This window comes from Bactrocera oleae, chromosome 2 (assembly GCF_042242935.1).
Source record: "Bactrocera oleae isolate idBacOlea1 chromosome 2, idBacOlea1, whole genome shotgun sequence".
Taxonomy (NCBI): domain Eukaryota; kingdom Metazoa; phylum Arthropoda; class Insecta; order Diptera; family Tephritidae; genus Bactrocera; species Bactrocera oleae.
Window position 1 is genome coordinate 251473 of NC_091536.1, and position 23700 is coordinate 275172.

General features: G+C 35.8%; 1 protein-coding gene across 6 annotated transcripts in view; it reads left to right on the forward strand.

Annotated features, from left to right (window-relative positions):
- side-VII (sidestep VII) overlaps nucleotides 1-23700 on the forward strand; it is a 145199-nt gene that overhangs the window by 8819 nt on the left and 112680 nt on the right. For all 6 annotated transcript variants that reach the window (XM_070106029.1, XM_036373693.2, XM_036373689.2 and 3 more), the window contains exons 3-5: nucleotides 11843-12051; nucleotides 12116-12226; nucleotides 19384-19590. In XM_070106029.1, coding sequence (XP_069962130.1) covers nucleotides 11843-12051; nucleotides 12116-12226; nucleotides 19384-19590 — 527 coding nt within the window. The remainder of the gene's footprint in view (nucleotides 1-11842; nucleotides 12052-12115; nucleotides 12227-19383; nucleotides 19591-23700) is intronic.

Here is a 23700-nt window from a genome sequence, read left to right on the forward strand (position 1 = left end):
TGGCGATTTGGTGTTTGTACGGGATGTCAATATGTCGCGGAAAAAATGGAACCATAGTCGTGTAGAAGTTTGCGCCATTATAAAAGGAGCTTATGTACGCACCAGCAGTGGAATTCTTAGACACCCTGTCTCAAAGCTAGCCGTTTTATATGAGCATCATCGGATCGATTCAAGGAGAAGGGGATATAACAATACAGTGAATAATTGTAACGAATAAACAATTATTAGTTTGATCAGTTTGAGCATACTATGATGAATTATTAATTTAACTATACTATTGCAAATAATTGTGGTGTCCCTTTGTTTTTGACATTTGCTTCGGTGTCCAAGTGCAAGAACTCCGATTACAATTAACTCAATTTCCCAAGGTCCGAAGATAGTGGTTGAGATACTGCGAAATAACTATGAATATGTGTGAATTGGTATTGTGAAATAAATACACTAACCACCTTGGTAGGGTTCTAAGAACATCTAAAACTTCTGCCGTACTTTAGTTCCGGCACCCGGTTGCAATGCAACTTCACATTGAACTGACAAAAGTTCAGTTCTCCCCGCCTTCGGGGGAGGTATCGCCACCACGATATTTCCCGAAGGGCCGTGCCGCATGAGCAGGTTGGAGCGAAGTCCAAGGGCTCCTGCACTTCGTGGTACCAGAATTAAGTCTTTGGTCAGACCTTGTAGCGAAAATTACTACCAGTTGAGCTTCTATACTGTTCTGAACTGGTAACCAGGGGTCTAACCCCATACGCTCATTACACAGACACACCATTTACACAAAAAGCTAACGCTAATTCTCAGTTAAACGCCTTCACCGCCTAAACAACTTACTCGCAAACATATCAAACGGCGCTAACTGTTCGGCATTTAGACTAGTGGAGATCACACCGTTAACATCTAATCGTCCATGAGTCCAGCTAATCCTCAAACAAATACCCCGACCTATCAGATAGGTGCTTCTGATGCAAGAACGCATTCAGAGACCTATGTACCGTAAACAGAAAACCGCGACTCGGACAGAATCTTACGTGTTACCCTCAGCAAACCTAACGTTCCGGATGTATTCTTAGGTCACCTACTCCTAAGCCTATTGCTCCCTAGATATCCCTCCTTTTCCTCATGGTCATCGGAAATCCAGTTATTCCGCAGCATTGACACATTCAAACCCCTTCTTAACCTGAATACAACAGTATGCTGTATGACAATCAGGTCAAGAGGGAGTGCATCCATTGAAATTGTGCGACATACAGGCAAACATGCAAGCAATATACAACGTTGCACTGAGAGAACTTTTCGGCGACCCGAGACTATCATCGTTGATTCACACCATATTGCGGCTCCATAAGTGGCACAATCCAAAAATAAGCTACGATATATGGTGCCAACATCACGGAGAAAAGCTGCTTTTAAGCAGCTTTGCCACCGTTTTGTCCATCGATATATGTGTAATTTTACAAGTACTCTCCAAAGCGACCATACCCAGTTAGAAATTGCGTCGTATAGAAATTCGTATGTCTATGCTGTCTATTCACCTAAATTTAAATTTTTTCAGTAAGTCTATCGCTCTTTAGGGTTGCTGCATCCCAACGGTTTTGGCATTCATTTAGACTCTTTTGTCTTTTTCTTTTCCTTCTTCAATTGTTAACGGACGGCCGAATAGCTTGCTGGAAACATACGTTATTTGGGCTCAGAAGCCATTTTATCTGGTGGTATTACCATGTAACTACTCTAATGGCATTTAATGTAAACAGCGAATTTACCATTTTATCATACTTATATTTTATGTCTATGGTTGTACCCATATATTATTTATGTAGGTGCCGTATACAACATATTGGATTTGCTGGCTTTTGCTAAAAGCAGTCCTTCGTATAGTGTCCACTTTCTCCTCATGATGACGAAATAAGTTGAATTCCGGTTGACTGCCCGAGCAAGCTGTAACTTGAGAAAAATTGAGATATCGAAATTAACCCAAACGTGTCTTGGCAAAGAAGAAAGAACGAGAACGTAGATGGGCATGATCGGACCACTGCCACGCACACAAAACGTCATTACTCGGAAACTTATAAATTGCCATAACTAAGCCGCAAATTAAGATACAAAACTGTAATTTAGTACAAAGAATCGCAATAAAGAGGTGCACCTGCGGTTTGAAAAGTGGACGTGGTCCCGACCCCTAATAAGTTGAATGTATATATCTCCCAAACTATTCAAGCTATATCACTAAAATTTGCATTGGACAAATCATTTCGACACCTTTTGCAACAACTTGAAATCGGATGATAACCACGCCCACTCCACCTATAACGGTTTTGTTAAAAACTGTAAAAAGTGTGTTATTTCAATAACTCAATGCGGCAGAGACATACAATTTTACACCCGACAATAATAACTAATATAAGGATTTACATGACAACATTCAGTTGGCTTTACTGCCTATACAGTGTTCGTGGTATGTGAAGTACCTTAATGAAACTCAAAGATCATCTGTTTCTGTTAATATTATACACATGTAGTAATGCCAAAATATATATCCCATATAAATAGTAAAATATTTTTAAACTTCTATGTTGGCCTCATGCAGTGTATATTAGTCAATATATAAGATATCTTAGCAAAATTAACTGAACGCATAATATTGGATATTCGTTAGTTTAATGCCGAAAATATGTGAAATTATATTATACTATATATAATAATTTCCGTTATTCTAAGAAACCTTATTATATTAATGGTTTGGCGCTGAAGATTAATAGAGTAGGTCTACACCTTGGTCTTAATCTCATACGGTCTTCATCTGGTTGACGTTTTGCACATCAACTCAATGTACATATTAAATTTAGTCTCTTCGGTAAAGTTTATATCAGATATATCTCTTGTGCAGAAGATTTTAATACAATTTTCGACGAATAATGAATGTTGAATTCTTTCGTTATATTTATATACTTTTGCAACATGTTGCTACAGAGTAATAATATTGTAGTTAATGAAAAAAGTTTTGTTTACCTAACGGTTGTTTATATGACCTTAAAATATAGAGTTATATATTATAAATATATAAATGATCAAGAGACGAATTGAATTTGGGATGAGTGTCTGTCCGTCCGTCTGTCTGTCTTTGCAAGCTGTAACTTGAGTAAAAATTTAGATATCATAAAGAAGCTTTGTAGGCGTGTTCCTTGGTAAAAAAATTAGGACGAGTTCGTAGTGGATTATCGGACCACTACCAAGCCCACAAAACGTGACTAATCGAAAACATATAAAATGCCAAAACTAAGCACTAAATTAAAATATAAAACAGTAATTTGGTACAGAGGATTGCAATAGCAAGGGACATCTGTAAGCTAGAAAATTTTTTAAAGTGGGCATCGCTCCGTCCTCTAATAAGTTTAATGTACATACAGTGTATCACAAAAATAAGTATGCACTAGGTACATACATATATGCGTAAAAAAGTCATATTAATTGCAAAATAAAAATAAAACTTTTCGTGCTTTTTACAATAACAATTATACATAACATCACCTTCCTGAGTATGATAGATCGATGTCATTCACATTTCCCGTTATTAAGAACCGTTTGATTATCTCAGTAAAAACCAAAAATCCCGTCATGTGTATGTTTTCGACTGGCACACAGTATTTGTTCGCTTCAAAATCTTTTAATTAATAACTATTTTTTCATCATTTGTTTTCAAACACGACAACGATCCAAAACACACCGCACCATTGTTAAGGAATGGCCCCATCTCCAGATGTCAATACTATCGAGCATTTGTGGGATTATTTAGAAAAAAAAAAATCAGAAGACAGCTCTCAGAATCTTTGAAAGCTGCGTTAATTGAAGAATGGAGCTTCAGTGACCCAAAAGCTGGTAAAGTCCATGCCATCCAGGTTGAGTGTAATTAAAAAATCGAAAGGCTATCCAACGAAATATTAACTGTCCATCAAAGCTCAAAAACAACCTCGTTAGAATTTTTTTTTCGCAATTTATTTAGACTATGGGTGGGACACCGCCTACATTTAAGGGAAAATCCATATGTCGGTATTCGGATATTCCTACATTACTGTGTGAAATTGGCGAAATCAAACAAAAACCACGCCACAGTCTCATGGGTCATTCCATGTCAAATCGACAAATAGTTGGACGCGACCTTCACCGATTCGAATGAATTGTGGTGGAAAGTCTTGTCTTATCATAAAACAAAGTTTTGATAAAGAATTTTTTTTTTTAATTTTCCTAAGTGCTAGAGAAGCAGAAGCTATAATCGAGCGTAGCGTGTTTTCGGCCTCATACGCCAAAGCTATAGCAGAAAGAGATCAGGGGAAAGAGGACCATAGAAACCGCGCCAATGCAAAGCAGGGAAAGCATAATAGGGACGAACGGGGCAGAAAAAACCCTCATTTCGTCAAGAAACAGCAAAACAGCAATGGTTACCATAAAAAAAAAATAGCTGAGCAGGGACAGGCCCCAGAGACATGCTCAAAAGTGATCAATGTTGTTCAGGGTGACCCTAATGAAGAGAAATTAAGATACGAAAACGCAGCAGAGGCTGTTGCAATTGAAATTGAAGAGGACACTGAGTCGCTGTGTGACAATGATCCACTGCATGCATTCAAAAATGCGGGAAGCATTTTTCAAAAAACCATTGACGACATGAGGGAACACATAGGAAAGATATGCTACGTTTACTTGGATGACGTCATAATTTTTTCCGAAAATGAGTTCGAGCACATGAAGCATATCGATACAATTTTAAAATGCTTATGCGATGGCAATATGAGGGTATCACAAGAGAAAACGAAATTCTTTAAAGAGAGCATCGAATTTTTCGGCTTTGTAGTAACCAAAAAACGGGATAAAAACTGACCCTGAAAAATTTAGAACCATGCGGGAATATGTTGGGCCAAAAAATTTATTCAGTTTACTATCATTCCTTGGCCTAGCTAGTTATTACAGGGGATTCATTAAGGACTTCGCGTTAATAGCGAGGCCTTCGACCAACATTCTCAAAGGAGAAAATAGCACGGTGAGCAAACATATGTCCAAAAAGGTAAAAATTGAGTATAATGAAATTTGACATCCGAGGATGTTATTCTCATGTACCAAGATTTCAAACAGCCTTTTGACTTAACCACTGACGCCTCCATGGACGGCATCTGTGCGGTTCTGTCCCAAGGAGACAAACAATTACCATGATTTCGCGAACGCTAAAACAAAGCGAAGCGCACTATGTCACAATCGAAAGAGAGTTGTTAGCCATTGTCTTGGTTAAAAGAAATAAACATTTTTACAGACCACCAATCCCTCACCTTCACTGTTTGTGATAGGAACACAAATGTGAAAATCAAATGATGGAATTCATACATTGATGAACACAATGCAAAAGTGTTCTACAAACCCGGCAAAGAAAATTTTGGGGCGGATGCCCTATCCGGACAGAATGTGAACAATCTGGAAAATAAAGTGCAGTCAGATGCTGCAACAGTTCACAGTGCGATATCATTATTCTACACGATCGATTCGACAGAAAAGTCTTTAAATTGCTTCAAGAACCAGTTCAATCTCGAATAAGCCAAATATCGGTTAAAAAGAGACGTCATACTCTTTGGAAGAAAAATACGCCACCTAATACATTTTACAGATAAAAACGCCACCGACCGCGACCAGCACGTAAATGGATGTAAAAAATAATGCCCATTATCCATCTTCTTAATTTGTTTCCTCAAACAAAAATAATTTATTGCAACAATGAAGATGCTTTGAATTCGGAGACAATTAGATCACTGTTAAAAAACGGGTATGACATAGACATTGTGAATGCACCATCTCTTCACAGTTGTTCAAATGGACAAGAGAAACGCTTCCATGGCACTTTTGTGGACATAGCTAGATCTTTTAAACTAGAAAAAATGTCTGATGACACTGCCGAGTTAATTTTGAGGGCAACAATAGCCTACAATCGATCCATAAACTCGGTCACAAGTCAAACCCCGATCGGACCATAAAAAAAAAAAATCGCAAAAGCCCAACAGGATAACATTGAAAGATCTAACCCGAACAAGCAGAAAAGAGTTTTTGAAGTTGGCGAAAAAGTGTTCGAAACGTACGTACAGTGTCTCTAGACGAGCTTCCGAGTACTCTGCTATCACTAATTAGTAACATTTTATTAAGTATATACTTGTATTTGCTTGCAAGGAAAAATTAAAAAAACGATGCATAGATGATTTTTTAATATAAAATGGTTAAAAGAAGAACAAGAAATCAGACCAGATGTGTCATGAAGTGAGTTAGTTTTCAATATCATTGAATAGCCATCAGCAGTTCTGTTTCGTCAACGTGGTTTCAGTTTTGTCTCTAAACGGAATGTATTTGTCGAATCGTTTGCTTTTAGCAGTGAGTATTTTCAAAGTGACTACTTTGTTGTTAGCTCCTCTACTTGTAAATATGTGATAGATTATTGGGATGTTGTCTTCGTTTTGGATGAAGCCATTTTTGTCCAAGTAGAGAAAGGATTCTGGTGGTGCAAATCAATTTGCAATAGCTAATGCAAAGTGTTCATCACTTTCGTAAAAAGGAACTCTTATTAAAGTGTTATTGTCATCATATCGGCAGCGACTTATATTCTTTCTAATTAGATTTGTGATGTGACAATCAATTCTGGGGATATTACTATTCTGTGACCTATGCAGCGATGTGCATGATCGGAGTATTCTTCTCTCGAATTTTCTGAGTCTTTCCATATATGAAGGAAATATATTTAACCAAATTGAACATTCATATGAAAGTATTGGTCTCACTAGTGATTCATACATTATCGAGGTGAATACCAAAATATTTAATACTCTCCTTGCGCTGAATTTGGATATTTGCTACACTGGATTTTATATTAAATTCCTTCCATTTTTTTAACGTTTGAGTTACATTTATTAACGGGTGGGCGAAAAATGATACTTTCGCATTTGTTAATATTTATTTTGAGATGTCAGTTTATTGTATAATCCTCAACAGTATTGTATTTGATTTGCAGGTTCCTGTTAACGCTGTCGACCGTTCTGTCGGGGTGGTAAATGACAATTTCGTCAGCGAAGGCTACAATGTTGTCCATTTTTTGTACTAAGTCGAGGATGCAACGATTAAACAGAATTGGAGCATTTACTGTCCCTTGTTGCAGACCATTTACTACATGAAATTCGCGACTGCTTCGTGTATTTTTTATATGAACTGAAAATTTTTTTCCGGATATCATGTTATAAATAAGTGTAAGCAGATGGAGAGGGAATTTATAGCTGATGAGCTTACATACAAGTATTAACCCTTCGATTTATACTTGATCTAATGCTTTCTCATGGTCAAAGAAGTATACTTATATTTCTTATTCCAGTTCCAGCTTATTTCGGAGACTAAAAGATTAATGGCAGGGTTGTCGAATGCCTGTATTTGAACCCGAATTGCTTATTGCTTATTAAATTATTGGTTTTAGTATCTTTATTTATATTTATATTAACCAAAACTTCAAAAACTTTACTAATATTTGGTAGCAGGCAGGTAATTAGCCGAAGGTTTTTCAAGTTAGTTTTGTCCTTACCTTTCTTTGGTATCACAATTAGTTTAGCTGTTTTCCAGTTAGGTAGGAAGTAGGCATTGTTAACATATTATTGAATAAAGTGCAATATTCTAATATTATATTAGTTCTGAGGAGAAGTCTTTTAGAATGATATTGAGTTTTTAGTTTACCTTTTAGTTTAGAGAATACGTCTGTAAGGTCATTTGAACTAACATAAATGTTTTCCGTTTGGTCGTCATTTAAATTATTGGCTATTTTGTTGGTATTGAAGTTTGGTTTGGTCGCTCGAGTGCTGTCGAATAAAATTTTCATTTCGAACAATTTTTAAAGCATTTTTGTACCTGAAAGTGGACTGGATTGTTGGGTTTACTTTCTTTTGTAGAATGAACTGCTTCGAAATGAGTCCCGACTATTTCATTTATAAATTTGTTGTTGTTGAACATAATTGTTTTTAACTAAGTCTTTTTGCAGAAGTTCGGGGTTCAAGCCAGCGTTTTGGATTATGTGGGATGAGTTTAAGGGGATATTTATGTGACTGATTGTACCTATTATTGTTATCTTTTAAAAACGATTTTTTAATAACGGAAAACTTTGAGGGCTCGTTAGTCTTAAAGGTTGAAAGTCTTTGTTCGAGTTGGTTATTAAAATGTTTCTTAATATTGTCATCTATTAGTTTTTTTTTACAAGTTTCAGTTTTGCTTTTTCTACTTGAGGTGTCGTGGGAGGTAGGTATGTTTGTATGGCTGACAGGATTTTACTTTTTTCTGCTAGCAGTTTTTTTATGATAGGCAAGTTTACAAGAGTTTTAGTAGGGCTATTGAATTTTATTTTTGGTACATTATTTTCTATGGCTTTCAAGACAATATTATTTAAATAAAGCAAATCAATCTCTGTGTTGCTCAATTTTCTATCGTTTGGCACAATGGATACACTTTGAAGTTGCATGTTAAGATTTTTTTTAAATTTTGTGCAGTAGTAACAACGTAAAATAGTTTGTGGTGTCTCTATTAGTCGCAACGATTTGAATAGCGCAGTGATCGTAATCAATGCATCTCAAGCAGTTAACTGTGTTATTGGCTCTGTGAATATCTATTCTGTGATCATAAATGCAAATATCAAGAAAGGAATTAGCTCTTTCGTAGGATAAAAAACCCGAAGCATACATATTGCATCTGAACTTTAATTCGTTGGAGGTCAGCCAATTTTTTAGTGATTTATCTTTAGAGTTGTTTTGTGGGTTACCCCAGTCTGTGTGTTTACTGTTGAGATCACTGGCTAATATGTAATAGGGGTTCGGGTTTTGTAGGTTTAAGGATTCAAAGATTGTGTTGAGTTCAGATTTAAATGTGTCGTTAATACTACCTATAGGTAATGGGCTGAAACTATATACATGATGTTATTCGGAGGCATATGTATTTTTATTACACAAGATTCTAAATAGGATAAGGTATCGATGTGTTGGTTGTAGACGTTCGTGTATTTTATATTTTCTGTAATTAGAATTGCGGTTCCTCCCCTCTCGATGCTAACAATCTATCTTTTCTTATTAATTTATACCCTATAAATTCTAGTTTGTGCCTTGTGTTAAGTTTAGTTTCGTTCAACAGAACAATATCGGGCTTATTATTTGATAAGAATTTGCCTAGCTCTATTCTCCTGCTTATATTAATAAGCGAGTTGACATTAAGAGAAATTATGTTTAACTGAGTAATAGTAATAGTATGATCTGAATTCATGCTGTATCTATTATACTTGTATTGTAAATTGCGTCAACTCTTGCCGTTTATATATCCAGCTGCTTCTGCAGAACTGTTAATAGTTTACTTAAAGATAACATTGTATTTTTTAGTTCTTCGAATAATGGATTTTGAAAATTTTTATTATTGGTATCACAAAATACACGAGTTGACTGTTTACAGACATTTGCATAACTTCAATTAGAGTTAGTAAAATTTTGGTTAGTGTTTATTTTCGTAGCTATTAGGTTGTTTTTTTTTCAGTCTTATTTTTTGTTGAAGCTCTTTATACCGCTCACAGCCTTTGTAGGCAGCTGGGTGCCCAAACTTTTTGCATAAAACACAATACACCTTATCATTTTCGGTTGGGTTTGCGTCTAATGAGGTACAATCTTTGCTTTTATGTGTTCCCCTACATTTGACACATCTTGGTGGTAGATTACCATTAGCTGCGCTGTGAAAAAAACTTTGACAGTTTCTACATTGCGGAATCTCAGCTTTTCGTAGGGGTTCCCATTTAATGCAGTGATATTAAAACAGTTTTGGTTGCTTTTAATTCGTTAACCTTACTTTTGGCACTTGTTTGAACCATAACCATAGGTAGTTTTAATTGCGTTGAGTGGAAATTTTTGTAGTAAATAGAGTAACTTTAAGAATTTTTAGGTTATTGTTTTGATATGTGCAAAGTTCATTAAAAATTTCTTCCGGGTCGGTATTGCCGTTTAGCCCGTTCAATAGGTATGTTTTTGTTTGTAAACATTTAGGCGTGTAAGAATAGAATTTTACTTTTGTTTTTTCTAAGTACCCTCTAACTTTTTTATAGTCTTCAATGTTGGTTAAAACAATACTAATTTATTTTGATTATATTCTTTGATTTTAAATTGTGTTATGTTTAGACCGTCTTTTATTAGTACTATTATTCGTTTTGATTCGATGTCGAATGTGTTTGTTGGAAGAATGTTTTTGCAGTTTATTTTTTGTTTGACGTTTGGGATCGAATTAACTTCACGAGTGTCGTTTTTGTGAGAGACGACAGCTGAAGTTATTGCTGCCGCTGCACTTGTTGATGGGCTGTTTTTTGCTGTATTGCTAGTTTCATTATGTTCATATTCTTTACTTAGATTATTGGAACGAAAGTGTTGTTCGAATTTTTGCAATGTTTCATTGCACTCTCCTAGATCATCATCTAATATAGCGTGATAATTGTTTTTGGTATTTTTCGACATTGTGTGTTCAAACACGTTGTCATTTTTTCTTTTTCTATTTAAGATTATAGTTGCGACATTGTTTTCAAAACTAAGCGCATTGTTTAACGATCGATCTCTTAACCTAACTTAACCTATTAGCATTGTGTTTTTACTTCACTTAAAAAAATGTTACGCGTGAACGCAGACTTTATTGGCTATGTGTATATACCTATTTCTGTTTTTACATGGTTTTGATTTAAAACGGCTGAAAAAAAATGTAGTTTTTTACATGATTTTATTCCAGTTAGCATGATTTAAAATTTTTTGGGATTACATTTCACTTGTCAGATTTAATGTTTGTGAAATATGTTCATATCACAAATTTAGACGAATTCTCTTTTTGTAGATACAAGCAAGTTTACTGGTCAGAATAGTAGAAATCTTGGGGTTTTGAAAGTGCAGTGGTACCATGCTTTGTAGTCCGTCATGTCCGTCCAAAGGGAATTCAGACGGGATTTTGGCGGCACTCTCCCAAGTATGTAGTAATGATCCATTGTAAGGTTGGTAAACTTGTTTGCCGAATCTGGAAGTACCGCAAGAGGACCGTTCCATCGAAATGAGTATCTTCGTGTTCAAACAACTGCGCCGAAGAAGCATCCTTTGCAATAGCGTTTAGTTCCAGCAAGATCAAGCAACTGCATATATAGCCAGACCGGTTATTGCAGAGCTCCAACAAAGATTTAAAAACAAATCATTATCAAGAAAATCCACTTTCCGCCAAGGTCACCTGACTTGACTGCACTGGAATACTTTTTATGACTGAATTGAAGCAGTTTATTAAATCGATGACTGAGGAAATCCGACTTATAATATACATAAGTTAATAAGATACCAAATTTGATTGTAAGCCTTTCACGATTTGATGAATGAATGTTCAATTGTTCCGCAACAGTTTTTAACATACAATTTTGGAAACAGCTGAAGGTATTACTCCGGCTTTGATCATTGAAAGTTGCGAGAGTATAAACTGTTCGGTTACACTCAAACTTAAACCCTTTCATTTGTTAGGTTAATATAAGAGTTATGTTTGCTTGTTGGTTCTAATTGCTCTTGCACACTGTTAATCCAATTTCAGTCCCAATTTTTTAAGGTTTGGTATTGAACCAAACTAAATGTTTTCGAGTGATTCAGCCATAAGTAAAAAAAGTAATTTCTCAGTTTCTTGAAGTTAGCTTTCTTCGAAACATTTGCCTTCGAATTTCGAAACTAGGCTTATTTAAAATCATTAAACCGAGTATTGTGCAGTGGTATTGGTATGTAAATATGTTATAGTATTGTTTTTTTTGTTATTGTAGTGTTGACATACGATCTGGAATAACTAGAACCGCGAGGAGGTGGTCAGATGAGAGTATATTTGGCAACCGAGCTTATTTTTTATTCGAGGGCAATCCTGGGGAACTAATTATCCGGAATAGTCAAATATCAGATACCGGAGTGTACAGATGTCGCGTTGATTTCATGAAAGCACAAACCTACAATAGTCGAATTGTGTTAATAATAATTGGTAAGATCTTTATATAAGTACATACTTTTGGCGATAGTGTAAAGATTAATATCATCTATTTTAGCGTTGCCTAAAGAAATCATCATAAGGGATGAAAATGGATTTAAACGCTCAACGGTGGCTGGACCATACAATGTAGGCGATTTCGTGATACTAAAATGTGAAGCTATTGGAGGTAATAATAGTAATAATGAAAATACATAATATAAATCATATTTATTTAAATTAAACTAAGCATTTATATATACTTACTTATTCCGGCTTGTATTCAGGCCAAATTTTGCTCGTTCTCAGTTGCTCAATAGACCAATATATCACAGATTTCTTAAATGGTTTACTCACAGATTTGGAATGTCAAAGGGAGAAGAAAAACGGCTATATATTGACTAATTTATTTATAGTTATTGAGCAGCGAATTTTCGAACAAAGATTATTTGAAATGAAATATGCTAGTAAGATCGTTAAATATTTATTTATTTATTATATGAAAAATAATAATACAATTATTATTTTACAAAGTAAAAGGAGCACTAGCTTCAGAGGCTTTCAGCTCGTATTGTAGTTAAATTTTTTGAAAGTATAAAATCTTTTATGTCACTAACAATTGTAATGGGAGTTGATACCAACCACAAATCATTATTTTTGACTTCGTTAGATGTGAAGTTTCGTTGTCGTCAAATTTTCTCCAGAAGAGTACTAATAAGTTTAAATTTATTATTTTTCCTCATTAGTATACAACAGTAAGTTTTTAAACATTGAAATTAAAAAATAGAAAATTATGGCATGAACTTTACCAGACCTATTCGTATTGGCATAGTTTTGGTATGTATTGTTTGAAAAACAAGAAAACACGTTAACTTCGGTTGCACCGAAGCTATAATACCCTTCGCAAATACAAAGGTTCCTTACAAGAACTTGATTTCGATACAATTTCGTAAAGATACTTCGTCAAATAAAAAAGTTTTCCATGCAAACACTTTATTCCGATCGTTCAAGTTATATGGCAGATATATGCTATAGTCATCCGATCTATACAATTTCTGCAGAAATTGCATTATTGCATAAATAATAATCCATGCCAAATTTTGTGAAGATACCTAGTCAAATGAAAGAGTTTTCCATGCAAGCACTTGATTCCGATCGTCCAGTTTGTGTAGCAGCTATATGCTGCAGTAATCTGATTTGAACAATTTCTTCGGAGATTACATTGTTGAATTAGGAAATAAATCATGTAAAATTTTGTAAAGATATTACGTCAAATTTGTTTGGTAGCTATATTCTATAGTGGTTCGATATCGGCCGTTCCGACAAATGAGCAGCTTCTTGGTAAGAGTAGGATGGGTGTAAAATTTCAGATCGACATCTCAAACACTGAGGGACTAGTTGGCGTATATACAGACAGACGGACAGATAGACGGACATAGCTGATCATTTATATATAAATATTTTAGAGGGTCTTCTTTGTTTCCTTCTGGGTGTTACAAACTTCGTGGCAAAATTAATACACCCCGTTCAGAGTATAAAAAAGGGCAGGAAGTAAGCTCAAAAGATTGGAATAAGTTAGTTTTTTTTTATCAGAGGCACAGGACATATTATTATGTTTTGTGTTTTTGCAATAGAGTGTCATCAGTTGTGCTGGCAACTCCACTCCGCAAAGTTTTGAAATAATTGATTTTATACTCACTCAAAAAGCAGTTTCATTTACCTCTAATACCGTCATTTGAAAACACAAAAAGTTTTATCATCATACTTTCAACGTCATTTACTCACCACCTGAGTCTAGCAGACCATCAGCATGGCCTCCGAAAAGTGCACAGCACCACCACAGCACTTAGCGTCATAAACGCCCAGATAGTTCATGGCCTGAACCAGAAGCCACCCTGCGAGAGGACGATCCTCGTAGCGTTGGACTTGTCAAAAGCTTTTGACACAGTCAATCACACAACGCTACTTGAGGACCTAGAACAACCAACGCTCCCTCCAGGGCTGAAGCGGTGGACTATGAACTACCTGAACGGTCGGCATTCATCCGTACTGTTTCGAGGTCAAAACTCCAAACTTAGGAAAATTAAACAGGGGGTTCCGCAGGGCGGTGTCCTCTCCCCTTTACTGTTCTATATTTCGAAATTCCCCCAGCCACCAGCGGGAATATCAGTGACCTTGTACGCTGATGACTGCACGATATTGACGTCGGGAAATGGAATCGATGGCATGTGCACAAAAGTAAACAGCTACCTCTCCGATATTTCTCGCTTCTTCTCTGCAAGGAGCCTAACACTCTCCCCCACTGAATCCACAGCGACCATCTTCACAAATTGGACGAAGGATTACAGACTGGACCTGAACATTTCAGTCGATGGCACAAAAATTCCGACAGTAAATAACCCTAAAACTTTTGGCGTCACATTGAACAGTCTGTGTTCCTTCACTCCTCACACGACCGCGATAACTGCCAAAGTACAGAGCCGCAACAAAATCCTCAAGTCGCTTGTCGGCAGCTCTTGGGGAAAAGACAAAGAAACGTTGTGGGCAACTTACAAGGCAATCGGCCGACCGGTCCTAAACTACGCCTTCCTCTCCAATTTGGTCGCCTGGATATAGTGCAACGCAGACGAGGAAGCTTCATACTTGTCAAAACACTGCACTCCGGACTATCAAGGGGTGCCTCTTGATGTCCCCAATTGAACACCTACATAGTGAGGCCCTTATGCTTCCGGTTAAGGAACATAATGACCTCCTCTCCAAGCAGTTTCTGCTGGTTCAACTCCTACTTATCCAGAATAGACCCCGACATACCAAACACATGTCCTGCATGCAATGAGGCCCCGCATGATACTAACCACCTCTTTGCATGCCCAACAAACCCAACTCATCTAACACCCTTTTCCCTATGGTCCGACCCCGTCGAAACAGCCCGTTTCTTGGGCCTCCCGTTAGATGACCGCGACGACAACCAAACTATCACTTACCATCCAAGCGGGGACTAGATAACCGTTACAACAACAACAACAATAACAGCAGCTCAAAAATCTGAAAAACAAAAACTTCCCCGGTTACGACCTGATTACTACTGAGGTTCTAAAACAACTTTCTCCAATAAGTAAAGTAAAAATTACCAACATTACAAACGAGTCTTTTCATTTTACATATGGGCCAAGTTATTGGAAAATTGTTGAATTTATCATGATTCAAAAACAGTTTCCCTGGTTAGCCTTACAGGCTCATATCGCTTCTACTGAGAATGTCGTTACTTTTTGAGAAAATTTTCATAAAACGTCTCAATAAAATCATAGAACTAAAAGTCATAATTCCAGCCTATCAATTTGCGTTTCGTGCTAACCATTCTACCATTGATCCACACAATTACACATATTATAGAAAAATACTTTTAGGAAAAAAAATTTCACCGAGTTTTTGGATGTTTCAAAGGCGTGCGATAAAGTTGGCCAGAAAGGTCTGCTTTCGAAATTGAAACTGATTTCGCTACTTCCGCGTTAAACACGGAGATACGAGTATTTTATTCTTAAGGAAATAAAAGCAGGCGTTCCCCAAAGTGGGGTGTTGGGCCCTGTTCTTTATATTCTATTCACGCATGACCTGCCAGTCGACTGCAATTACACAATAGAAGAATATCAATAGGTTAATTGGTAAAAAATCAGTGTTATCCATCGAAAATAGGTTCCTCATCCATAAACAAGTACTCGGACCGACATCGGGTATGGAGAAATATTAAAAATTGTAGCACCACATAAAGCAAAGTTGGAAAGCCATTGTAACGAAAAAGTAGCCATCTTAACTTCTAGAGAAGGACCACTAAGACGACTCAAACGTCTTAAACCCAGTGATACTTTAAACTAAACAATACTCTCATAGTAGTTTTGTAATTTTGTAATAATTATACAATTAATTCATATTCAAGTTACTTGTAAGTCTTTCTTTTGTATATAATATTGAACTTTTTGCAATGTAATATAACAAAAAAAAACAGTGTTGTTTTGAAAAAAAGAAAAAATTTAAGTAAACCGCGAGAAAATTGTCGAAAACATATGGTGTATATATTTCCATAAAACTTCTTCTTTTATGGGCAATTATTTTATCATTTTTCAATTGACACTTTATTTGTAAGGGCCAGTAGTAATCTGCCATCCTGTGACGATCCCATCAACCTTGATACTTTATTTCCATCTCTATTAGATCCTGATGAAACCGCTCTCTCTGTTCATCTATATTAATATTTGTAAAGAGTTAACCCAATTACTGGGAGCACTAACCACTCGAGACGTACAACCAGATTGAAAAACCCGAAAGTTTCGATTTATAAACTTTATTAGATACAAATTATAAAAGAGATATTTGTTACAACTTAACGAAATAGTATTCCGCTTATAATTATAATTATATTATTTAAAAACTGCGTAAGAATTACTTAGGAAATTGCTCGCGCAAGTTCGCCGATACCGCCGGATCACCAGTCGAAGTGAAAAAGGCTGTTCGCTTCGAGGACAGACGTTTTGAACGTTGGTAGACTTGTGGTGGATTGGTATCCTGCACGTATTGGTGTGTGTGTATACTGCTGCTTCCAGGTGTGGTGTATTAGTGTGTGTTGTTGTTTCCAGGTGTGGTGTGTGTACCAGTGTTGCCTTGAGAGTGATGGTTTAAGTGTATCATGGCGGTAAGCTTAGCTCATTTAGCCGATATAATAAAAAGGAAATATTTGGTTGTTTGTTTGTTTGAATTGAATAGACCCCGAAAACTCTTGACGGATTTTAAAAATTCTTTTAACGTTCGCAAGTTACACTCTCTTCAGTGAACATAGGCTATATAACGGGCGGTGTGGAATTGAATATAAATAATATTAAAAGTTCGATGGTGACACCTCATCGTCTATATGAGGTCCTCGTTCTCCAAGATGGCAAATGGAGGGGTCTGCTAAAATCTGTACCTGTCATGCCTTGATAAAATCTGTATCTGTCATTATTTGCTGTATTTGAGGACTGTCAAATATTCCACTTTTCAACTTTTCCATACTATGCTTTGAAAATTTTCTAAAATTATCTTTTCTCGTCCGCTTTAAAAATTACTTTATCGTTTCTTGATAAAACAAAGAAGATGTTTCCACCTCCATTCCCTTCCACTGTTCGAATTTAGCGATTTCTAGGAATAGAAAGAATCAAATATCCATTATTCGATAAAATCGTGAATACATTACAATCAAATTTCGTATTTTCTTGACTTTTATTGAAGGTCATAAACTTTGACTAAGTTTTATTGTTATAGTTTAGATCGCGTTAGCTAAAATTGTATTAAAAACACCTTTAAATGAGATATATGTATGTATTGTATATGATATTAAATGCTAAATTTAATATATATTGAGTTGACGCGCAAAACGTCGACCAGAAAATAGGAATTCATTGTATTAAGGATATGAGGTGTAGACCAAGGTACATATTCTAATTCAACGTCAAACGACATAATTTTTAAGAAAATTTGTCCATTTAATTTCATTAAAATATCTTATTGTAACCAACCCAAACGGTTTGAGGTAAGGTGGAACGACGGAAGTCATTATATGGGGTACATTGGGGTACATTGTACGACATATTCGGCATAAAACTTGTTAGAAAAACTAAAATCGTTATATAATCAGTATATGGCATTTGAGGGTAGTATTGACTCAATTTTGCCAATACTATTAACCACTGATTAATAAACTGCTTCCAGAGTTTCATTTAGGTACCTCACATACCATCACCAATCATATGGAGTAAAGTCAGCCGGATGTTAGTTATAAGGGGCTTAGGTCAAGTTTTCACCTAATTTTATCCATATTAAGCACAATGATACACTATTATGAATAAAACACACCCTATCATATAAATTGAGATAACTCACATATTGGCCGATATTTGCAATATAAAGTCAGCCGGAAGTTCGAAGTTCTTTATATTAGGTATATGGAGGCTAAGGGAAGTATCGACGCGAGTTTTGACACACAGACGTTCTAGTATCAGGAAAGGAACACATTGACCGATATTTTTATTAAAAAATCAACTACAGGTACGGGGGTCCACATATTCGGTACTTAGGGGCTTGAACAGTTTTGGTTCGATTTGCATAATTTTTAATTGTCACTTTAAAGGCACTATTCGTGAGAAATTTTAACCCTATATATTATTGTAATTGCTTTTTGATTTGTATACTGGAAAGTGAAGGAATCAGATGAAATTTAAAATTTTGTTATATGGGAAGTAGGCGTAGTTTTAGACCGCTTTCGCCCATCTCCACATTATAACATTAAAGTATCAGAGTAATGTTACCTACTGAATGTGGTGAAAATTTATGAAGGTGGGCGGTACCACGACCATTGTCCAAAATTTTGTTTTGGATGCTACTTGTATAAAGCTTAATTATATCCTATGTGTAAAATTCAACGTTTCTGACTGGTTTATTTAATGAGTTATCGCACTTTTAGTAGTTTTAATCAAAACAGCTATATGGGGAATGGGAGGGGTTAACACTCGATTTCAACCATTTTCACACTGTCAATATTGATGCTAAATTATTTGTATTGAGTGAATTTGGTTATAATAGCTTTAGCGAGATATGCACATTAAACCTATAGGAGAGCGGAACCACGTCCACTTATTAAAAAAATTTTAACTGCAGATACCTCTCTGTACTGTGATTCGTTATACCAAATAACAGCCTTGTGTCATATTGTGCGGCTTAGTTTTTTGGGCGTGGAAATGGTCCAATAACGCCTATCTGCAATGCCAACTGTCTTACGGCGGCCAGAAACATGTGTACCAAATTTCATCAAGATATCTCAATATTTACTCAAATTACTGCTAGCATAGTCGGACGGACAGTCAGACAGTCAAACGGATTTCAACTCGTCTCTACATCCTGTATCTAAGTCGATTAGTTTTAGGTGATACAAACAACCAAGGGGAACAAAACTATTATATTCTGTAGCAACATGTTGTAAAGATATAAATATATGAAGTCCTCTGGGAAAGGTATGCATTATAACTCAAAGAAAAAAAAAATATTTGGGAAATATCTCACACTTCCAAACTAATATCCAGTTTATTTATATTATTTTAGAATAGTTCCGATAACCAAACTTAATACCAATCGCAAACAACGGTGTAAAAACATTTCAAGAAAATTACAAAAAGTTTTATTTTGACATGAATATATATAAGTACATATATTTATATAATATTACAATATATATATATAATATATATAAGTACATATATTTATATAATATTATATATATTGTTTTACTTCTTTAAGAATATTACATGATATTTTTAATTTTAGGTAATCCCACTCCCGAATTAGCTTGGTTTTTTGAAGACCTCAATATAGAATACGTAATGGCTACTGACATTCTAAACAAATCTGTTCAAAGTGTCATTAAATTCGGACCTTTGAGTAGAGAACACCTAAATGGACGGCTTACTTGTCAAGCCCGTAATCATCTTAAAGCTGCACTTGTTCAGGCTATTGTACAAATCGATATGAACTGTAAGTACAACTCGTGTTATAAATGATTGTATTTGATCTTTTTGGTAAAAATATGTATGTAGGATACAAGCATGTGTATTATTTTAATATTAGCAACATAAATTTGACGCAGCCGATGTTTTTTTTTTACTTTCCAACAATATTGCACGCAACTGTGGGTAACGAAAAACCCTTCTGCTTGATAAAGTATAATGTCGTTTCACTTTTGTTTCATATTTACTCATCAACAAATAATACGCTGCTTTCCAAAACAGAAAAACATGGTTTTCTTTTGTGACCTGCACGCTAAATGCCCTAAATGGTAATAAGCAAAATCGGTGATTTATGTATCTATACAGAAGCTTTTGCTTAAGTGGTCGACTAGCCCTGAGCCCTCAAAAACTACTGACTTTCATAATTAAATCTGGGAACAAGGAAAAGTTAATTAAGGCACTATTCGTGCAGAGTTGTAAAATTTTATGTTTTTGGCGCATTTGCTTATAAATTTATCGCACTTTTAGTATTTCTTAACAAAACCGTCATATGGGGAGGGAGCGGTATTATAATCCGAATTCACACATTTTCACAGATTTGCCCTGAGCGTATTTCATTATCATAGCTTGAATAGCTTAGAAGATATGTACAATAAACTTTTTAGAGGACCTTGTACTTTATTTTGGAGCTTAGTTATGGCACTTTATAGGTTTTCGATTAATATAATTTAGTGGCAATAGTCCGATTCCGCCCATCTGCAATGCCAACCCTCCTTGGGTGCGATGTACCAAGTTTTATCAAGATATCTTAATTTTTCCTCAAGTTATCGGTGGACGGACAGACAGTCACACGGATTTCAACTCGTCTAATCATCCCGATTATTTAAATATACATAACTCAATATCTATCTCGATTAGTTTTAGGTGATACAAACAACCGTTAGATGAACAAAACTATTACATTCTGTAGCAACAGGTTGCGAGAGTTGCTTTCTGTTAATGGTTAAACACATGTTATCACCAATATAGAGCAAGTCAGTGATTGACTTCATCGACACTCAGCTAGATTTAATGTTCGCTGATTAAATGTTTACAAGTTGCCGGAGGCATAAAAATTCCCTATTTTTCAGAGGCTAATTGTAGAGTGGCGAATGTTTTGGCTAGTTCATCTGCTTCGCAGTAACCAGGGATATCACTATGCCCTGGAACCCATTCCCGGTTAACGTGAAGGAGGATGTTAGCTCCTCTAATTGATCAAGACGTTCTTTCACTATCTTTGATGAAACCCTTGGAGACTTCAGTGATTTCAAAGCCGATTAGATATCCGTATATATAAATATGCTTCTTGTTGTGAGCATACTTTTTGTCAGAACAACAAGGCTTTCTTTGACTGCTGCGTTCTCCGCTTGGTCTGGTAACCGGGACGCGATTTTGGTATCTAGTTTTGCTGAAAAGACATCACCTCCCACTCGATTATCTAGTTTGGACCCATCAGTAAAGATGCTAATCCCTGCATTCCTGTCTAGCTCGTCCCTTTCCCAATGTTCTCTGGTGGGGAAAGCAATATTGGGGACCGAATTTAGTTTCAATTCTATTGGATTTCAAAAATCCGTGAGAGTGCCCAGAAACGGGAACTCACTAAGTATCTAAGAATTCCCCTTATTGCATGCGACTAATTGGGAGTATTTCCGCTGCCACTTGCTTACAGAACAAGCCTATTGGCAGTACATGTAAAGTGACGTTTAGTGCTTTACTTGACGTTGTTCTAAGAGCTCCTCTGATGCAAATGCTGGCTGCTTTCCTTCGCCTCGCCGCGTATTTCTTTAATATTATTGGCCATCATACCAATATGCCGTATGTCATTATCGGTCTAAGATACCCTACTGTGTAGGGAAAATGAGCTACCAGGTGTGTAGCTGCTTTCTCCACCCAAGCATCTAAGTGTGGTTTCCATGAAAGCTTACTGTCTAAGATTAGTCCTAAGAAGCTTGCCTTATCTGCAATTGTTAGTCTGCTATCATCTAATACTGGCCCCGTAACTTCTGGAGTTTTGTGTTTCCTGGTGAACAATACCAGCTTTTAAGTTTAGTCCGCACGATACGGCCCAACGACAAGTACTCCCTTCTTTTCTAGATCCAACAGCAACTAATTCCTTGCTAGGATGCAGAGAAATGGGGATAACAACCCTCCTTGAAGTGTACCTCTACAGATGTGCACATCGTTGAAGCTCCCAGCGTTGAAATTATTGACCTGCTCGTGAGGATCTCTTTAATTAATTGTCTAAGAGGTTCAGAGCTATCAATATCCTTAGGGAGCTCAGTATTGCCCTAGGCTGGATATTATTTAAAGCACCTTCTATAATTAAGAAGGCAAATAAAGTGCATCTTTAACTTCCAGAGCTTTTTTAATCTCCGCCACCACAAACTTTAGTGCTGTTTCTGTGGATTTTTCTTTAGAATACGCATTTGCCAGGTTTAAACCATCTGGTCCCGGCGACTTGAAGCTTATAATCGCCCAGCGTACATTGCCTTCGGACACTATATCTATAGGAGTGGAGTCTATCTCTGCTCCGCTGTCTTGTGTATACTCTACTGTATAGGTTTCAGAGCTACCTGGGAAGTGGGTATCCATTAGGAGGCCTAGTCACTCTTCACTGGATACTGTCCAGCTATGGTCCGGCTATCCCATACTCTGTACCGATTGTGGATTATTTTCCTAAGTCGATACGCTCCCCCCCACCAAAAAAAATTCTACAACGTCAGGCGATGATAATACCGGCAACAAAAATAAAAAATTGACTGTGGAACAAAAAAGTTCTACAACACCAGTTGACGTACTTACCGACAATAAAGAAAATTATATAACCAAAATTACTTTGGAGGAAAAATTCTCTGAAGCACCAACCGAAGAAAATACCGGCATAAATAAAGAAAGAATTGAATATTTGAAGAAAATAATAATAAAAATAAAAGTGAATTTACCATAATAAAAATAAACGTGAATTTACCATTTCGGACGGATATAAAGGCAGAAATCACGGCAATAATTGAAAATAACAATAAACTATACCCATATCCCTTTTGCTAGATGCAAACCATAAAAGAAGAATATATAAGTATGTAATATACAATACTTAAAAAAAAATAATAGGAGAGAGAAAGGCCCAAATACAAATAAAGATTAATAATTGTTTAGAAAAACAAAAAAAAAAAACGCTTTAAAAGAATTTTCACACCTGCTCCTATAAATCTCTTCCCTACCATCTTGTTTGTGAAATTTAATGCTTATGGCGCATATATTTCGTCAGTTAGTTTTAGTATATTTTAACATAACTGTTATATGGGGAGTGAGCGTGGTTATTATCTGATTTTGCCCATTTTCACAGCGTATGAAAAAGGGCTAAAAGGACTTCCTCAGCAAATTTAGTTGAGTTATTGTAGCTTTAGCGGTTTGGAAGAAATATACATTAAACCATTTAGGGTGTGGTTTACGCTCACCTTTAAAATAATGGGAAACTGTTATCAAATTATTGCAATGTCATCGTCTGCAAAGTTTCAAGTTGACCAGACTTCTGGAAACCGGTGAAAATTGAGCTCTAAGATTCCATTAGATACATACAACCCAAGCTAATAAAAGCGAATTAAAAACAAGTTATAAAAGAAGATTTAGAATTAACTACAGAAATAGAATACTACATAAAGATAATATTAAATCTTGAATATATATATAGAAAATGATACCCTTAATATTTCTAATATTAATTACTCAAACAATGACGGACGATTGACTTGACTGATTTAATGGACATTTCTAACTTTAAGGTAGTACAAAATAAAGATGTAATTGTTATATACATATACATATTAAGTATCCAAAATTTATAAACGATTGCAAATATTATGAAGCAAGAGCAATCACACAAGAAGACGGTAAAAAAAAAAAATTGACAAAGAAATCGCAAAATGTTAAAAGGAATATATAAATATAAAAAGTTGGAAACAAGAAATGTTATTGAATCGGGAACGATTCATCTTAGAGAGGGGGGCAACCTCCATACAGCAGCTTTACGCTAATTATAAACAAAACTGTATCTTTCCACTTAGCAATTATACAACCTCTTAATAAGCATCTTTGCTTA